Source organism: Pelobates fuscus, chromosome 3, assembly GCF_036172605.1.
Source record: "Pelobates fuscus isolate aPelFus1 chromosome 3, aPelFus1.pri, whole genome shotgun sequence".
In the NCBI taxonomy this organism is placed as follows: domain Eukaryota; kingdom Metazoa; phylum Chordata; class Amphibia; order Anura; family Pelobatidae; genus Pelobates; species Pelobates fuscus.
The window spans coordinates 400,341,461-400,360,907 of NC_086319.1; the positions used below are offsets into that span (position 1 = coordinate 400,341,461).

Genomic DNA, 19,447 nt, shown 5'->3' on the forward strand with positions numbered 1-19,447 from the left:
TATATTAACATAATACATAAGTTAACATAATTAACCATGGCAGGGGTATTCCCGGATACCCCTACCCCACCAGGTTCTGAGCCACCTCCAGGACTCGAAACCTACCAACCACCAATGACCACAATGTTTCCAGACCATCACGTTCTTCCTGGGGAGCCTCCTTCCTCTTCTTAGGCTCCCTATCCCACCACAAGCTCAGCCCTTGACCCCTTAAGCTGTCTGAGCTCCGCCCCCCGAAGAAAAAACGCTTTCTGCATCTCCTCCTGCCAACCTAGGTTCAGCAGGTCCCAACCCACCTCGGAGAGATGCACGCCATCCGTGTGGTAGTAACCCAGCAAGCCGCCTTCTAATTCCCCGTGCCGTACCACAACGCCCCAGAATTTTCGCACGAAGCTAGCCATCAAGCTGTTAACCTTTCCCCTGCACCTGTCGATGGCCACCGGGTCCCTTGCATGTCGCCAACGCCGACGTGGCACCATTTCTGACCACACTATCATAACCCCGGGGAGCAGATCCCTCAACTTATTGAGGTCCTGTTTCATCCATTTTACCAATCTTCGCTGCGGTATGAGGCCCGATCATTGCCACCCACATGAAGGACCAGTAGGTCCGCCCCCCCCAGCCGCTACCATTCTGAATAGTGCCCTGCATACGTCTCCCCAACAAAATCCCCTATACCCGAACCATCTCACAGTAAACTGGTCCTTTGGAAAGCCCAGCTGCTGGCCCCGACCTCGAGCTGCAGCCCTCCTTGCGGCCCAGAAGACAAAGGAATGGCCCACGATCCATGCGACTTGGCCTGGGGAAGAAGGAGACAACAGTGTCAATACCAGGTCCCCCCACCGTAGTCCCCCCGGCCCGCATTACAAATCCAATAACCCCAAACGAACGTAGGATCTGAACCGCGCGGATTCCCACCTACCAATCAGTTTTACCAAATCATCCCCTAGCCCTAAACGTGTTGCCTCCGTAGCTGCCCCGATGCGGAAGGAGTGTGTCCCGAAGCTAGAAGCCCGCAGCCCCAACCTGCCCAGTCCCAGGCGGAAAACCTTAGTGAACTGAAAATGGGAAAGTGAGGAGCCGTCCGCGTGCAGCAATAAAGGCCCCCCAACTGCCGGCCTCAGAGTCAAATAATGCGTCACCGCGGCCACCGGGCACAACGCCGAACCTGGCAGGGCGCCCAGAGCTATATCGCGGCCCACACCCTTAGTGTCCGTTTTTGACCTGGCCAAGTGCACCAACAACTTCCCTTCAAGCGCGCGATCTCCCGACACCTGGAGATTCCCCAGCGCCACCCGCGTGGCGCTCACCAGTTCACCTATGCGGAAAGCCCCGAAGAAAGCCAACAGAAATGCCGCCCGAAACAACGCCACTTCGAAACCGTCAAAACAGATGTCCGGCAGCGCCCCTATTAGGTCGCCCAACACCTGTACCGACACCGGGCGCCTACTATCCTGCGTCCTACGACCCTTTCTGTACCCCTTCAACGCTTGCCGAATGACAAAAGCCTTGGTAAGATCCTCTTTCCCGTGCAGCTTGAACCAGAAGGCCATCGCCGCCTTGGTCCTGTCAACCACCGCCGGGGACGCATTTCGCCCGACGACCCCAGGTCCATCCCCTCCCAGGAAGGCTCCCATGTACTCCAAACCTTACTGTAGGCGGCCCAAGTGGCCGGTGCCAGCGAAGCCTTCACAAGTCCGCCAAGCAGGACGCTCCCAGTTGCCACATCTCGTCCGGGCACGCCAGGCCCACCTCTTGCGCCTCCGGGGCCACCGTCCGAAATCGGGACCACTGAAAACGAGAGAGAGCGTCAGCCACCTCATTCAAATACCCTGGCACATGGCACGCGCGAAATACTATATTAAGCGACATGCACAACAAGATGAAGCGCCGGAGGAGCCTCACCACCGGTTTGGATGCTGCCGACTGGTTGTTGACGGCGTGCACCACTGCCATATTGTCAGAGAAAAAGACCACCTTGTGGTCCCGGAGCCCCTCACCCCACAGTGCCAACGCGACCACCAACAGGAACAATTCCAGGAAGGCCAGGTTACGCATAAGGGGGCTGTGCCCTCACCCCTCCGGCCACCTTTCAGCGCACCATTTCCCTCCGAAATACGCCCCGAAACCCACACTACCTGACGCATTGGTAAACAGCTCCAGTTCGGCCGTGGATACACCCCCTTGCCGGAAAAATAAGAAAGGTGTCCCATATTTCCAAATCAGCTAGCATGAGCAACGACACTCGTACGAAGTGGTGCGGGAAACACACCCCTGCTGTAGCCGCTGCCAGGCTGCGGCTGAACACCCTGCCCATTGGTATGACCCTGCAGGCAAAGTTGAGCATCCCAATCAGCGACTGCAACTGACGTAGCGTCACCTTTCGCGCCCGCGCCACCGCGGCCACTACGCACCTCAGCCCTTCCAACTTAGCCAGCGGGAGCCGACACTCCCCATTCATCGAATCTATTTCCAGTCCCAGGAAACTAAGACATTCGGTTGGGCCCTCAGTCTTATCCGCCGCAAGCGGCACCCCAAAATGGCCTGCCACTCATTCCATGGTCCGCATTCGGGTGAGTCCGCTGGCCCCACGCAGAGAAAGTCGTCCAGGTAGTGTACGACCGCTTTGCACCCCACCTCAACCCGGACTACCCATTCGAGAAACAAACGTATTTCTCAGTAGGAGTAGGAGTAGGAGCATGAAATGGAACAACCCATCGGGAGACATAGGTGCACAAAGTATTGCCCCTCAAAGTAACACCCCAGCAAGTGGTGACACGTCGGGTGTACCGGGAGGAGCCGAAAAGCAGCCTCAATGTCCACCTTGGCCATCAGCGCCCCACGCCCCGCCCGTCTCACCAGCTCGACCGCCTGGTCAAAAGATGCATAGGAGACCGAGCACAACTTTTTGTCGATGTCGTCGTTCACCGACGTTCCCTTGGGGTAGGAAAGGTGGTGAATGAGCCTAAACTTCCCCGGCTCCTTCTTGGGGACCACCCCGAGCGGGGAAACCCCGAAGGCCCTACATCGGGGGTGTCTGAAATGGCCCCGCCATCCTGCCCAACAGCACTTCCTTAGCAAGCTTGTCCCGTACCACCCCTGGGAATTCTGCCACCGATTTAAGGTTGCACAAATCCCGAGTACCACCCCTGTCCCGAAAAGGGATGAAGAACCCCCGCCCAAACCCAGCCCTGAGTAACTCGGCATCCACCCTGTTACCGTAGAGGCTTAGCCAAGGTTCCATCGCGCCTAGTTTCACCGGGGTTAGGCCCCGGGGCAGGGGAAGCCCCCCCCTCCCCTACTTGTGGAAGGGACCGAGGCTCCCCCCGACTTACCCGTCTTGAAACAGCGCTGCAAACCATGGGCCCCTCCACAACCCGAGCACTCGTGCTTGAAGCGGCACGACGACCCCCACTTGTATTGGCCTTTGTTGAAAAGCCAGCATAAGCCCTTTTGAGAGGCGGCCGACGAGGCGGACTGACCCTTTGCGCCAGCCGCGTGCTGAAAGGGCTGTGCCTTCTGAGCCATCATAAGCTTCATCCAGAGAGGCAGGTCCATTTGGTCCCACCTCATGCCCGGATTGGCAGCGAGTCACTGCCGGAACTGTTCATCGTACCGCCACCAGGCCAGCCCCCCGTAGGTGCGGTACGCTTCCCAAATCCCATCCAAGTAGCAGAACAAGGAGGAGCAGGATCCTGGCGATTTCCCCCTGCACTTGCCTGGTTTCCCTGCGGTCTGCGCCGCGCAGACCTGGCGACTTCCTTGCTGGGCCCAGCCTCCGATGCAGAGGGCGCCCTCCTGGGCCGCAGCCCGTCCCGCCCGGCACTCCGTTAGGCCGTCCAGCCGCCTCCGCGGCCTCTGCATCCAGTGGGGCCCCGTCCGATCTGGGGGCCACGCCGCCGACGTCCTGGGCAAACGCCCGTCGTCCAGATCCCCGCCGAGGCCCCGGTCGCACATGGGGAGGCGGAGCCTCGACCACGCGGTCACCTGGCCTGTCGTGGCTACTGCCAGCCACCTCGCCCCAGCCGGTCTGGCCATCACCGTCTCCTGCGCCCAGACTCAGTCTTCTCGGTGGCCTCCTGGCCCTCGCCGGGCGCCCGCCACCGCCGTCCCGGTCTACTGCCGCCGCCAAAACCGGCCCCAGTTGGGCCCTCAGCCAGTCCGCACCCTGTTGCCGCGCAGCCACTCTGATCCCTTCCAGGAGTCTCTCCACATCTTCGATGGCCCTGCAGAAAAGAAAAAGAAAAGCCCTACCCAGCTAAATCTGCAAGCACAGGAGTGCAACAAACTTAACCAGGTAGGAGATTAAAAGTGATCTTTACAAAATGGCTACCTATTTAAATAGCCAAACCCCCTTTACCCACAAACCACCAGTCGTGGCCGCTTCCTCCTAAGCCCGCCTCCTAACCCCTGTCAAGGCCCTGTTCCGCTAAGCTGTGCTTTGGCTACATTGGGCTACAATATATTGTATGCCTGTCACTTTTTTCCAAACCTTTTCCACTTTTTTCCTTCAAAGACAATGCACTGGTGTTTTTATAGGTGCCTTTTCTCATACCTAACATAACATTTAATGTGTTAAAGAATTCACTTGCCTGTCTGATTGGAGATTTGTCCTTGTGGACAAGGGACACATTGGAAGCAGCAGGCTGGTTCACTTCTTTTTACAGCTTTTCGAAAGCCATGGGGACAGCTCTTACTGCAGACTGAGACAGGAGCCTGTGGGAAATATGAGATTAAAGAATACTAAAATGTCAAAGGACCACTATAGTCAGCATATGAAAGCCAGAAAGACAGGTCCCCTAGCCTTCTTTCTTGCTTTCATATTAGTTTGTAATTAAAAAAATAAAAATCCAAATGCTTTTTATCATATAAACTTACCACCAATCCAAAATATCAAAGTAGCAGAGCTCAATCAGACGCTTCTCTTACAGAAGCATCATAGCAATCGGGTTCTTCATAGAGCGGCATTGAATGCCACCTATGAATGAACAATGAGCACTCTACCGCGCATGTGTGCAGTATGCGCGTTCGCAAACTGAGCTGACTGACAGCTTAGCTCGCTGTCTATTCCTGCCCCCCTCCTACCGCAACCCTCCTAAGACAAAAGTCTATCTATCTATCTATCTATTTCTATCTACACTCTCTCTCACACTCACACTCTCTCACACTCACTCTCTCCCTCACTCTCCCTCACTTTCTCACTCTCACACTCACACATTCACTCTCTCTAACACACACTCTCCCACACTCACTCCCTCTCTCTCTCTCTATCACCCTCACTCTCTCTCCGAAAATACAGTGTTTACATGATAAAGGGAGCTTTTGTACTCACCTGAACAACCACATTAACCCCTTAAGGACCAAACTTCTGGAATGAAAGGGAATCATGACATGTCACACATGTCATGTGTCCTTACGGGGTTAAGCTGACGTTGTTCTGGTGACTATAGTGTCCCTTTAAGCCCTTCACTACTTATATATTTTAAATATATTTAAAAAAAAACATAATGTTTACTTGAAATATAGATAACTATGAATTTAAAACAGCCATTTTGCATAAATGGGTAGATGGCATGAAACACATTAGAGATTATATTGTATCTTGCAATATTCCAGACAGGAAATGAAGTATCAGCATGAATGCAGAAGTACATTTTTTGTTATTTATAGAAGGTGTGGAAGCTAGATAAATTCAAATGGTCAATATTGTACTTATGGGAAGGAAGGAATCTTCTGTTAAATAATGTTTGTGTCTAAATAGTTATTAAGCTATTCCAGTGTTCAGGGTTTGGAGAACCCCGCTTTAGTTCATAAACGTTTCTGTGCAGAGGGTGGGTGATTTTGTGTGTGTGTGTATTGTATGTGTGTGCTCACTGTGCATAGAAGGGTTTCAGCTACACCTCACTGATGAAAGAAAGCTGACATGTCTGGCATTATTGTATCTCTCGTGCAAGGAGAAATTGCGACCATTTCGGATGTGGACTGATCTAATGATTGAGATCAGTCTGATGTGCAAATGGTACAGGTTCTCTCTTTAATAAGACAAGTGAGCAAAAACCTGTTGAGGATGTGATTGAGGACGAACCAAGGGGTGCTTAGATTTACAAACCTTTTGGTCTCTGGTCGGCCACTTTATATTATTTTTGTTAATGCTGAAGACTTGACCATTAGGTGCTGCCATGTCATAACTCCCCACCTTGACGTGTCGTATGGTGCCTTCTGGAGTTATCTGCCAATTGACAATGTCATAGATGGCTGGTGGATCCCCGTTCACATCAAAGTAAAGCTCCCTCCCACTGCTCATCATCACCTTCACCTTCTTCAGATAGTGTAGGAGCTGGAAACAGGAAATGTATTTATTCTAGCACTTTGAGAAATATGAATGCATGGCTAAACAATATGGCAATGACATAAACCTGGAATACTAAGTTGGACATGGTTGAAAAGGGGAGAATATAAATCAGACTTGGGAAACGAGGAAACATTAGGAGGGACAAAGTCAAGCAAAAGTTATTCAAGCAACAGTAAAGTGAGAAGACTTAAAGGAAAGTAGTTTCAGGCATAAATTATATTTCAGTGCCCCTAATCTCCTCTTGCTTTTTTGTGTATTATGAAACGTTAAAATTGTGTTTATCCTGTCTGGGATTATGCTACCAATGATTAAGACCACTATATTGTCAGCTGGATCCCATCTCTGTTTGCCACTGTTAAATGTATAGTTTTTGCTGTTTTGTGTCTGTACTGACAATGTTCTGAGTGTGACTCCAGGTGTGTGCCAAACACCACATCATTGAAGACACCTTTTTGTGTCATTTTAAAATGTCTTCTTTATTTCAAAAATACCGTAAACAACCATTTTAAGCCCCATAACCATTGGACTGCACTGTAGTGGTTATAGTGCCCACCAGTGTAAGCTGCCAAAATGTGTCCACCAGTGTATGCTGGCAAATTGTGCCTACTAGTGTAAGCTGGCAAATTGTTTAATTTGTGCCCACCAGTGCCCATCAGTGTAAGCTGGCAAATTGTGCCTACTAGTGTAAGCTGGCAAATTGTTTAATTTTGTGCCCATAAGTGCCCACCAGTGTAAGCTGACAAATTGTTTAATACTGGTTTAAATTCTTACCTGTGTTCTGCCGGCCATTTTAACCCCTTAAGGACACATGACATGTGTGACACGTCATGATTCCATTTTATTCCGGAAGTTTGGTCCTTAAGGGGTTAAAGTATTTTTTTAAGAAGTACTTTTTAAAGGACATTGAGGAAACACACATACACCGTGCAGTTTCTATTTGCAATGTAATAAGCATTGCAGTGAGCACTGAAAGTTGCGGACTCTGAACTGGTACAATGGAATTAGGAGCCCAACAGGACGTGCCTGGTGGCAAATTAACACCTACTTAATAACTGCGCAATGGCATATCTAAGGAGGTATTCTATCCTGCTAATTATTCCATATGCAAAGGAACCTTCTATTTTTAGTAGAAGATTCCCTGTGAATGTTACCTGCCATGGTTTAAAATTCCTAATGTCTGCACACTTTCCATTAACAAATGAACCTTCTTCACGTTTGCAGTTTTTCATATCTGCCAAAGCATTGGCCACAGCATGGACCGCGTTGTAGACACTGTACGTGTGTCTTAATCTAGATACATCATTATAGCTATTGTTGAGACTTTCTAGACTTTCTGTCCCTGTGCATTCTTTAATGAAAGTCTTCAAAGATCGTGTGATATTATCATCAAAAAATGTGCATTTAAATGCTTCTTCCCAAAATAATTTAACCAGAAAATTTTCACTAGGGTGTATCTTGTTCAGGAATTCCTTTAGCCCTGGTATAGTTCCACTTTGAAAGGATAAGCCTATTGTGCCAGAGAGAAGGTCCGAAAATGTTTCCAAGGATATTGCACTTGATGTGGACCAGGCTTCACTAGCAACAAATATCCTATTTGTAATATTCTGTCTCTTCATCTCACCCAGAATTGGAACCAAATCAACATTACCACAGAAGACAACAATGGCCACTGCTGTGCTGTCCTTTATCACCTTGACTATGTGTCTGGCATTGCGCTCTGGCTGACTTGTAAGAATGATCTCACTGAAGGCCACACAAGCCCCAGCTTTGACAAGTTCCTTCTTAACCATCTGAATTCCTTGCAAACCATAATCATTGTCTATTGATAACAGTCCAACCCAGTTCCAACCAAAATGCAGAACCAGCTGTGCAAGTCCTTGGCACTGGTAAGTGTCACTGGGAATAGTCCTGAAAAAGGATTTAAATTTTGTCCGATCACTAAGAAGGTTGGTAGATGATGAGTAACCAATCTGTTAAGCAAGAGCCACAATTTTAAAAGCAGTATTTTGTTTCAGAGAAATGTAATTAGTATATTTTGGAGAAAATCTATAAAGTTTCAACTGGAGAACTCAAATTTGTCTTAAATACAAATAGGGCAATTCAATGCACAATATATATATATGACATCAAATGTGACATATTTTAATTTTGTTATACCAATAATTTCTGTATATACTTTTATTTTATATATATAAAAAAAAATAAAAATAAATATTTTTTGGCCCTTTACATTAATAATGAATAAGCATGGATATGGTTAGAAAGCTATCAGAAGTCTATTAAGATAATAGGATACATAACTGTTAAGAAACATCTAACCCAATCCCAGTCAACAGATTTAGAAGACAGACAAGGTTCCTGCTTGGGATGCTTACTCCAGATAATGATACAGTTGTGCTCAAACGTTTGCATACCTTTGAGCACAACTGTATCATTATCTGGAGTAAGTGAGCAGGTAACACATTTATTTTATTTCTTATGGGATTCATATTCACTGTAGGTTATAACAGAATGGCACAATCCTAAAACAAAACATGGAGACAAAGAAAAAAATGAAATGACCCCTGTTCAAAAGTCTGCATAGCCTTAGTTCTTAATACTGTGTAATGAGCCTTTAGCATTAATGACAGAGTGCAGTATTTTGTAAATATTATGAGGCCCCTTATCCTTACAGGTGGTATAGCTGCCCATTCATCTTGGCAAAATGCATCCAGGTCATGCAAAGTCTTTGGTCGTCTTGCATGAACTGCATTTTTGAGATCTTCCCAGAGTGGCTCAATGGTATTAAGGACAAGAGACTGTGATGGCCATTCCAGAACCTTCACTTTTGTCTGCTGTAACAACTGGAGGGTCAGTTTGGCCTTGTGCTCAGGGTCATTGTCAGGCTGGAAAGTCCAAGAGTGTCCCATGCACTGCCTTCGGGCAGAAGATTCCAAATTGTCTGCCAGTATTTTCTGATAACATGCTGGATTCATCTTGCCATTAATGTTCACCAGATTCCCCGTGCCTTTAGAGCTCACACATCCCAAAACCTTCAGTGAGCCACCACCATGCTTCACAGTGGGGATGATGTTCTTTACACTATAGGCCTTGTTGACCCCTCACCAAACATAGCGCTTGGTTGTGAACATAAAGCTCTATTTTGGTATCGTCACTTCAAATTACAGTGTGCCAGAAGCTGTGAGGCATGTCAAGGTTTTATCGGGCATATTGTAATATGGCTTATTTGTGGCATTGTAGTAAAGGTTTGTTTCTGGCAACTCGACCATGCAGCTCATTTTTGTATCGTCGTATTGTGCTCCTTGAAACAACCACACCACCTTTTTCAGAACAGCCTGTATTTCTCCTGAGGTTACCTGTGGGTTTTTTTTTTGCATCCCGAACAATTCTTCTGGCAGTTGTGGCTGAAATTTTTATTTGGCTATTTGACCGTGGTATCAATTGATTGAACAGTACTGACTGGGATTTTCAAGGCTTTAGATATTTTTTTAAATATTTTTTTCCATCTTTATAAAGTTCTATTACCTTGTTACACAGGTCTTTTGACAGTTCTTATCTGCTCCCCATGGCTCAATATCTAGCCTGCTCAGTGCATCCACATGATAGCTACCAAACTCATTGACTATTTATACACAGACACTAATTGCAATTTAAAAGGCCACAGGTGTGGGAAAGTAACCTTTAATTGCCATTTTAACTTTTGTGTGTCACCTTGTGTGTCTGTAAGAAGGCCACATTGGATGATTACTGTTATCATTATGATTTAAAAATGATCCAAACAACTATGTGATAATAAATGGCTTCATATGATCACTATCCTTCAATAAAATAAATGTTTTGCATGATCTGTTATATTTTCAAAATTAATGCCAACATTTAAAAATATCTGCCAGGGTATGCAAACATTTGCACACAACTGTATACACCAGTTAATGAAAAAGAAATGCTCTACAAGATGACTTGAAAGACTGATACAAAATAATAATTTGCATGTTGGAATATATATTTTCAATGCATTTTACCTGCGGATATCTGTAGAGTCCTAGAATATGAGCCACAAGCATTGTCTGAGTGGAAGTTGAAGGGCCAATCATGGAACTAAGTGGAATATGTTCAAAACATTGGAAATTTGGAACAATTTTGTCATGTCCTGTTAATACTTGTAATGCACTTTCTAAAGCCAGCCTGGTCATATCACAAGAATCATAAATCTGAAATCCCAGAGTAATATTCTGGAGGATATTAGAGTTTCCATTGATCTCTTCCACTGCAAACCTCAAGGTCTGAAGACTCTGATAGTTTCTGAAGAAGAACCTTGAGGATTAAAAAAAAAGCATACTGAAATTATCATGACAACCACACATAATATTTATCCTTTATAGATGGTATTACAAACAAACAAAAGTTTCCAGGACTTATATTTTCCGCAAACAGCTGAAAATGAAACAAACATTTCCACAAATACCTGTCTATCTACGAAGCCCTGCTCTTTGAGGAAGTATAGCATGACAGGTCTATAGTCGCCATTTGGGCAGTCGGAATCCAGGACAAACCACCCCCATAACCTAACCCAATAATACACAGACACTAAGTAGTATGGGGAAATTTGTCCACAGCTTTATTAACCAATAATTATAATAATAATAATAATAATGATAATAATAATAATAATAATATCGATAATAAATTAACAGGTAAACATGGGTCATTGCCCCCCATACTCCGCCCCCTCGCATCCTGTTCCTTCGGCTACCATACAAAAGGCAATGACCCCCATATAATAACACATATACATAATTATAACATACACCAACTTTATATCAAAGTGCCAACCACCATTAACCACGGCAGGGGTATACCCGGATACCCCTGCCAACCACCATTAACCACGGCAGGGGTATACCCGGATACCCCTGCCCCACCAGGTTCTGAGCCACCTCCAGGACTCGAAACCTCTCAACCACCGATGACCACAATCTGTTTATTCCACCTCACGTTCATCCAGGGGAGCCTATTTCCTCTCCTTCAGCTCCCCGTCCCGCCGCTGTGAAAGAAACGGGTTAAATAAACACAAAACAAACAAAGGGAGGGTGGGTGGGACAAACTCGACCAGGTAGGAAGTTAGAATGACTCACCTAAGATGGCTGCTCATTTAAATAGCCAATCCCACTTACCCATAATCCCAACCCACGCTTACTTCCTCCTAAGCCCGCCTCCTAACCCCTGTCAAGGCCTTTTTCCGCTTAGCTGCGCTCTAGCTACATGGGGCTACATGACAGGTCTATAGTCGCCATTTGGGCAGTCGGAATCCAGGACAAACCACCCCCATAACCTAACCCAATAATACACAGACACTAAGTAGTATGGGGAAATTTGTCCACAGCTTTATTAACCAATAATTATAATAATAATAATAATAATGATAATAATAATAATAATAATATCGATAATAAATTAACAGGTAAACATGGGTCATTGCCCCCCATACTCCGCCCCCTCGCATCCTGTTCCTTCGGCTACCATACAAAAGGCAATGACCCCCATATAATAACACATATACATAATTATAACATACACCAACTTTATATCAAAGTGCCAACCACCATTAACCACGGCAGGGGTATACCCGGATACCCCTGCCAACCACCATTAACCACGGCAGGGGTATACCCGGATACCCCTGCCCCACCAGGTTCTGAGCCACCTCCAGGACTCGAAACCTCTCAACCACCGATGACCACAATCTGTTTATTCCACCTCACGTTCATCCAGGGGAGCCTATTTCCTCTCCTTCAGCTCCCCGTCCCGCCACAAGCTCAGACCTTGACCCCTTAAGCTGTCTGAGCTCCGCCACCCCGAAGAAACAGGGCCATCCCTATACCATCCTGCCAACCCAAGTTGAGCAGGTCCAAACCCACATCCGAGAGGTGAACACCATCCGAGCGGTAGTATCCTGGCAACCCTTCCTCCAACTCCAGGTGCCGTACCACTACACCCCCTACTTTCCGCACAAAGCTTGCCATCAAGCTATTCACCTTCTTCCTGCACCTCTCCATAGCCCCCGTATCCCGAGCGTGCCGCCACCGGCGCCGCGGGACAATCTCAGACCAGACCAACATTACCCCCGGAAGCAGGCCCCTCAACTTATTAATGTCCTGCTTCATCCACTTCACCAGCCGGCGCTGCGGCGTAAGGCCCAGGTCATTACCCCCCACATGTAATACCAGCACGTCTGGCGTGTACCCTGCTGCCAGCATCCCAAACAGTTTCCCACAAACATCCCCCCAGCAAAAACCCCGATACCCAAACCAACGAACTGCCAACTGGCCTCTCGGAAAACCCAGCTGCTGGCCTTGCGCTCGAGCTGCGGCCCTCCTCTCGGCCCAGAAGACAAACGAATGGCCCACGATCCATGCCACACGCCCTGGGGGGAGAAAACAAATGATGAGGGAAGTCCAACAGAGACCCCTACCCCATCCCCAACCAACACAGCGAAACATCCCAACATAGCCATTAACCCCTCATATCATAACACAACACCTTTTAAATTTGATGGTTATTTTTTTTTTTTTTGAAATACAAAACAGTCCCATGCCATTAATCCAATAGACCCAACCGGACATAGGAGCGGAATCTTACCGATTCCCACCTCCCGATCCTCTTCACCACCTCGTCCCCCAATCCCAACCGTGCGGCCTCCGTGGCCGCCCCAATACGGAACGAGTGCGTCCCAAATCGTGCAGCTTGAAGCCCCAACCTGCCCAAGCCCAACCGAAAAACTTTCGTGAACTGGAACCGAGAAAGGGACGATCCGTCAGCATGTACCAATAAGGAGCCCCCTACCGCTGGCCTCCGCGCCAGATACTCCACCGTAGCAGCCACCGGGCACAAAGCCGAGCCCGGCAAGGCCCCCAGTGTCACGTCCCGGCCCACGCCGCGGACGTCCGTTTTGGACCTGCCAAGGTGCACCACCACCTTCCTATCCAAGATACGGACCCCCGAAAATTGCAGGCCCCCCTGCGCCATTTTACTAGCACTCACCAATTCCCCTACTCGGAATGCCCCAAAAAACGCCAAAACAAACGCTACTTTGAACAGTAAAGCCTCAAACCCATCAAAACAAACCTCAGGCAATATACCCACCAAATCCCCCAGCAGCCGCACCGACACTGGGCGCCTGGTATCCGGCGCCCTGCGCCCCTTGCGATAACCCTTCAGGGCTTGCCTGATGACGAAGGTCTTGGTAAAGTCCTCCTTCCCATGCCACCGAAACCAAAACGCCATCGCCGCCATGGATCTGTCCACCACGGCAGGGGACGGCCCTTTTGTCAGCAACTGACAGGTGTACCACAAGAAAGCGTCCCGCAGGGCCTCCCCGCTGTCCACGGCCAACCCTTCCAGTGACCGTTCCCACAAGCCCCAAACCTTACTGTACGAGGCCCAAGTGGCCGGTGCCAGAGAAGCCTTCACGAGTCCTCCAAGCAGGACGCCCCCAGCTGCCAAATCTCGTCCGGGCAAGCCAGCCCTTCCTTCTATGCCCCCGGCGCCGCCAGCCAGAAACGGGACCACTGAAAACGAGATAGAGCATCAGCCACCTCATTCAAATAGCCGGGAACATGGCGCGCGCGAAAAACAACATTTCGGGACATACACAGCAATACCAGTCGCCTAAGCAGCTGAACCACCGGCTTTGATGCCGCCGACTGGCGATTCACCGCGTGAACCACCGCCATGTTATCCGAGAAAAATACCACTTTCCGATCACGCAACCTGTCACCCCATAACGCTACTGCAACAACCAACGGGAACAACTCCAAGAAAGCCAAGTTGCGCATAAGAGGGCTCGAACCCCAAGAGTCCGGCCACCGCTCCGCACACCAGGAGCCCCCAAAATATGCCCCAAAGCCTATACTGCCCGAAGCATCCGTAAAAAGCTCCAGCTCGGCCGACGACTGGCCCTCCTGCCGGAACAACACCGTCCCATTAAAGTCCCCCAAGAAGGCATCCCAGATGCCCAAGTCCGCTCGCATGGCCGCCGACACCCGTACAAAATGGTGCGGGGATTTAACCCCCGCGGTAGCGGCCGACAAGCTGCGACTAAACACCCTTCCCATCGGGATGACCCGACACGCAAAATTGAGCAACCCAATCAAGGACTGTAGCTGCACCAGAGTCACCTTGCGTGCCCCAGCAACGGCAGCCACCGCCCCCCGAAGCCTTGCCAGCTTATCCTGGGGCAGCCGACATTCTCCCCTCCCAGAGTCAATCTCCAGACCTAGAAAACTCAGACACGTGGTCGGGCCCTCGGTCTTATCCGCCGCCAGCGGAACCCCGAATTGGCCCGCCACCCACTCAACCGTCCGCAGCAGGCGCAGGCAATCCAGGGAACCGGCCGGTCCCACACACAGAAAATCATCTAGATAATGTACAATAAGACGACTCCCCGCTTCCACCCGTATCACCCATTCGAGAAAAGTGCTGAATTTCTCAAAATAGGAGCAGGAAATGGAACAGCCCATGGGCAGACACAAGTCCACGAAGTAGGCCCCTTCAAAGAAACACCCCAGCAGGTGATGACAGTCCCGGTGGACCGGTAGCAGCCGGAACGCGGCCTCGATGTCCACCTTAGCCATCAGGGCCCCATGCCCGGCCCGCCGGACCAAATCGACCGCCCGGTCGAAAGATGCATATGACACCGAGCACAATTCCTTATGAATACCGTCATTCACCGACTCCCCTTTCGGGTATGAGAGATGGTGAATGAGTCTAAATTTACCCGGCTCCTTCTTGGGGACCACCCCAAGTGGGGAAACCCGCAGGCCCTCCAGCGGAGGCACTACAAATGGGCCTGCCATGCGGCCCAGTCCTACTTCTTTGCCCAGCTTTTCCCTAACCACATCCGGGAAGTCCGCCACAGACTTCAGGTTGCGCAGCCTCCCTTGACCCCCTCGTCGCTCCTGAAACGGAATAAAGAACCCCACCGCAAACCCCGCCAGGAGCACCGCAGCGTCCGCCCTGTTACCGTAGCGGCCTAGCCACGGCTCCATCGCGCTTAGCTTCACTGGGGTTAGGCCCAGGGGAAGCGGATGCACCCCCTCCCCCCGGCGCGACAGCCGCGCCGGCGCCTCCGGACTTACCCTTCTTAAAGCAGCGGTTGAGCCCATGAGCTCCCCCGCAGCCGGAGCACTCATGCTTGAAACGACAGGAGGCTCCCCATTTGCATTGGCCCTCGTTATAGAGCCAGCATAAGCCCTTTTGTAAGGTGGCCGACGAGGCGGACTGCCCCCTGGCGCCGGCCGAACTCTGAAAGGGCTGCGCTTTTTGCGCCATCATTAGCTTCATCCAGAGCGGCAGGTCCATTTGGTCCCACCGCATACCCGGGTTAGCCGCCAGCCGCTGCCGAAACTGCTCGTCGTACCTCCACCATGCCAACCCCCCGTAAGTCCGGTACGCCTCCCAAATGCCATCCAAATAGCAGAACAAAGACGAGCACAACCCCGGCGATTTCTCGCCGAGCACACTAGCCAGCACACAAAAGGCCCGCAACCAATTACCGAAGGACTTCGGTATCTTGCGGTACCGCTTCCTCTTCTCCTCCTCCTCTTTTTTCTCATCCTTCTTATCCTCCTCCTTGAGGTCAATGAAGTCCTCTAACGGGAGGAGGGAGAAGATCTCACAGAACTCGCCCTTCCAAATCTTATCCTTCACGTCCTGTTTCAAATGGACCCCCAGTGGGCCCGCAAAAGATACGTACGCGTGCTGCCTAGCCGCGTCGGGGATACCCCCGGACAACTCAGCCCTTTCGCTCCCAACCTCTCCTACGTCCTGCGGCCCCGCCAAATCCCCGCCCGAACTAGGCCCCGCGGAATCCCGGATCCGAGAACCTGAAGCCCCTGCACCCGGAGCCCACACCTGACCAACGCCGCTAGTGTCACCCCCCGCCCCCAATGAGTGGAGTAGTGCCTGAAGTGTGGTAACTAGTGCGCTAGAGTGTAGTGACCCACTGGACTCACCGGCCAAGCCCCCCGACACCGGAGCGGTGGGGGCTGCAGTGCAGGTCGCCTGACGTCCGGGAAGGGGAACTTCCGCCGCCATCTCGCCGACCGGGGAGCCCACCCGGTGCCCAGCCTGTGAGGAAGCAGAACGGCTCCGAAATCTAGGACAAGGAGAAGAAGTCCTGGGTAGGGGGTAACGAACATCCACTCCCCTCCCGTCCCGACCCCGGGAGCGCCTGCTCTGCACCGAAGCCTCCCGCTGACCTCTACCACCACGTGGCACCCGGGAACCCCTGGGGCTACGGCTCCTCCCGTCTCTACCAGCAAGCCGCCCCTGCTGTCCATACCGAGGGGCTGCCGCACCTTCCCCTGCTGAGCTATCCGAGGGGGAGCAGTGCCGACCCGACCGCCCCCGAGCATCCCGGGACCCCAGAGATCTAACGGGCGAGGGACTGTCACTACTACTCCTGGAACCCGGGCCCCCCCTGCGCCCCTCCACTACGGAAAGACCCGACTCCCGGCCTACCCTACGCCCTTGCCTAGCTACCTCCGAAACCCCCTCCCCCACCCCCTTACCTCTGACCCCTTGCTTGCCAGACCCCGATGGCCCCGAACTACCCACCACCCCTACGGGAGACCCTCTGTCTGACCTGGCCCCCCCCCCGGGAACCCCTACCACCCGTAGAACTTACTCCTTTAGAGCCACATTTCCTCTTCGGGGCCCCAGGGCCCTCCCCCTTTCCCACTAAGGCCTGTGTACCCCCAACCGGCTTACTCCCGCCCCCCACAGTGGCAGAGCTCCCCCGAACAACCTTCCCGCCAAGAGGGCCCCAACCTGAGCCCTCTGCACTTGCCTGATGCCTGCCATGCGGTCTCCCGGATCCAGCCTCCTCATTGTCTCCGCTGTCCGAAGGGGGGGAAGCCCTCCTGGGCCTCCCCTCCGTGGGTCTCGAAGCACCAGGGGGCCGCCCGGCCGCCTCCGACCTGCTAGCAGCCGCGCCCCCGTCCACGATATCCCTTTGCCGCCTAGTGCACATCCGAGGCTCCGTCCGCACACGGGGAGGCAAGGCCTCGACCACGCGGCTCCCGGGCCTGCTGCCGGTTGTAACTGGAACTCCACTGCTACCGGGTACCACTTCACCGGGCCCCGCGCCCGGGCTTAGCCTCCTCGGGGGCCTCCGGGCCCGGACCGGTCTCCCGCCATCGCCGTCCCGATCCGCCGCCTCCGCCAGGGCAGGGCCAAGCTGTGCCCGAAGCCAGTCCACACCTTGATGCCGTGCTGCCGACCTGATCCCTTCCAGCAAACGCTCCACGTCGTCCATTGTTCCTGCAGAGGAGACAAAAGAAATCCGACCAAGCAAAGTCCGCGCACACCGAGGCGAACACAAACTCGACCAGGTAGGAAGTTAGAATGACTCACCTAAGATGGCTGCTCATTTAAATAGCCAATCCCACTTACCCATAATCCCAACCCACGCTTACTTCCTCCTAAGCCCGCCTCCTAACCCCTGTCAAGGCCTTTTTCCGCTTAGCTGCGCTCTAGCTACATGGGGCTACATTAAGGCTTTAATTTAATTGGTTAATTATTTCAATCTCTTTGAAAAACTTTTCAAATGATTTATCTACAGAAGTCACCATTAAGCTCTACAAGAACTCTTGTAGATAAATCAATTGAAAAGTTTTATCAGTTTGGAATAATTTCTGATGCTGATTCAAACCAATTCAATCAAAGCCCAACTCCTATAGAAAGATATGACATACTGATTGGCAGATCACTTTCTTGTCCGGGCAGTGCTACCTTGCAGTACACATAAAGTCTGGGAGTGTATTGCAGATGCAGCTACTTCAAATACTCAGGTTTATTTTTTTCATATTTTTAAAACTTATTTTTACACAGTGGACTAAGAAATTGTTTAATTCCGACTTAGAGAAGCCCTTTAAAATTGTAAAAGTTTTATAGGCAATTTGGTAAAACAAATTCAAGTGAAAACCACCTCGGTCTCTTGGAACTGAGTTAATTTTGTAATAATTTAACAATATTAAAACCAAAATAATTGTGTATGTTGCCATACCTCTACTAGTCAAGTGAAATTAAAGCGTGTGAGACCACATTGGTGTTTTACACTCATAAACTGAAGTGTCTCCTTGAAAAACAATTACTTACATTCCCAGGATGTACTTGAATTCCAGAGTAATCCTAATGTACCTTTCCTGGTTAAATACGTTGTTATTGTTATTATTATTTAATTTCAATGAAGAATAGATACAATCATTTCAGTAATGCTTCTCTTGGTTTAGTCACTCACCTGAACACCAAGATCAATTCCAAGCTGGTTTAGACTACAACTGGGTCAGTAGTGGTTCTAATGTGTGGTAGGAATCAGGATAAAATGCATATTGTTTTCATGTTTTGTCAAAGCTTATCTGGATAAATAATTATCTAGAAGTCATGGAATGGATGCCATTAAGCATTTTGACTTTTCATGACTGGCACAACAGCAATAGAATTAAAGCAGATCCACCACAAGTGGCAGATCTGGTGAGGGTTTGATGGCCACGGGGTGCAGAGGAAAGTACGTTTTTTACCTCAAGCTGTCACTTGTGGTTGCTGCCATCTTCATCCTGTAGTTCCTCTTCAGCTCCTGGCACTTCAGTTGTCAGGAGCCATGTCAGTGCTGTACTCTGATGCATGTGCAAGAGTTCAACATTGAGGTTCATGGAAGATCCAGCAAGACTGCTGGTTTCTCCATAGACAATGTCTGAATCCCATGTCTGAATTTGACAAAACATTTGAGGAAAAGCTCTGCCTTTAGTCACCTCAGGTTTGTCATTTCTTTGTCTTATGATATTTTTGGGTTGTGTTGAAATTTCAGTGAATTTGAAGTAGAAATAAACAGAGTCCGTTGTGATTTTTAAATATGTATTTATATTTTTCTTATATGTTTCAGATATACATAGATACCACTGAAATATATTCTTTGCTAAACCCTCTTCAAAAGGTTGAAAATGATAGCACTCCAAGGACTTGGTAAAGGTGAAAAAGTTAAACTTTTATTCAGGTCGGACACCAATAAAATTGATCAACGTTTCAGTTCAATAT

General features: G+C 49.9%; 1 protein-coding gene across 1 annotated transcript in view; it reads right to left on the minus strand.

Moving 5' to 3' along the window:
- Nucleotides 1-19,447, minus strand: part of LOC134601913 (extracellular calcium-sensing receptor-like) — a 58,015-nt gene that overhangs the window by 19,403 nt on the left and 19,165 nt on the right. Inside the window, exons 2-6 of the mRNA XM_063446418.1 lie at nucleotides 18,947-19,119; nucleotides 10,375-10,666; nucleotides 7,504-8,322; nucleotides 6,110-6,337; nucleotides 4,593-4,716 (exon numbers count right to left, since the gene is read on the minus strand). Coding sequence (XP_063302488.1) covers nucleotides 4,593-4,716; nucleotides 6,110-6,337; nucleotides 7,504-8,322; nucleotides 10,375-10,666; nucleotides 18,947-19,119 — 1,636 coding nt within the window. The remainder of the gene's footprint in view (nucleotides 1-4,592; nucleotides 4,717-6,109; nucleotides 6,338-7,503; nucleotides 8,323-10,374; nucleotides 10,667-18,946; nucleotides 19,120-19,447) is intronic.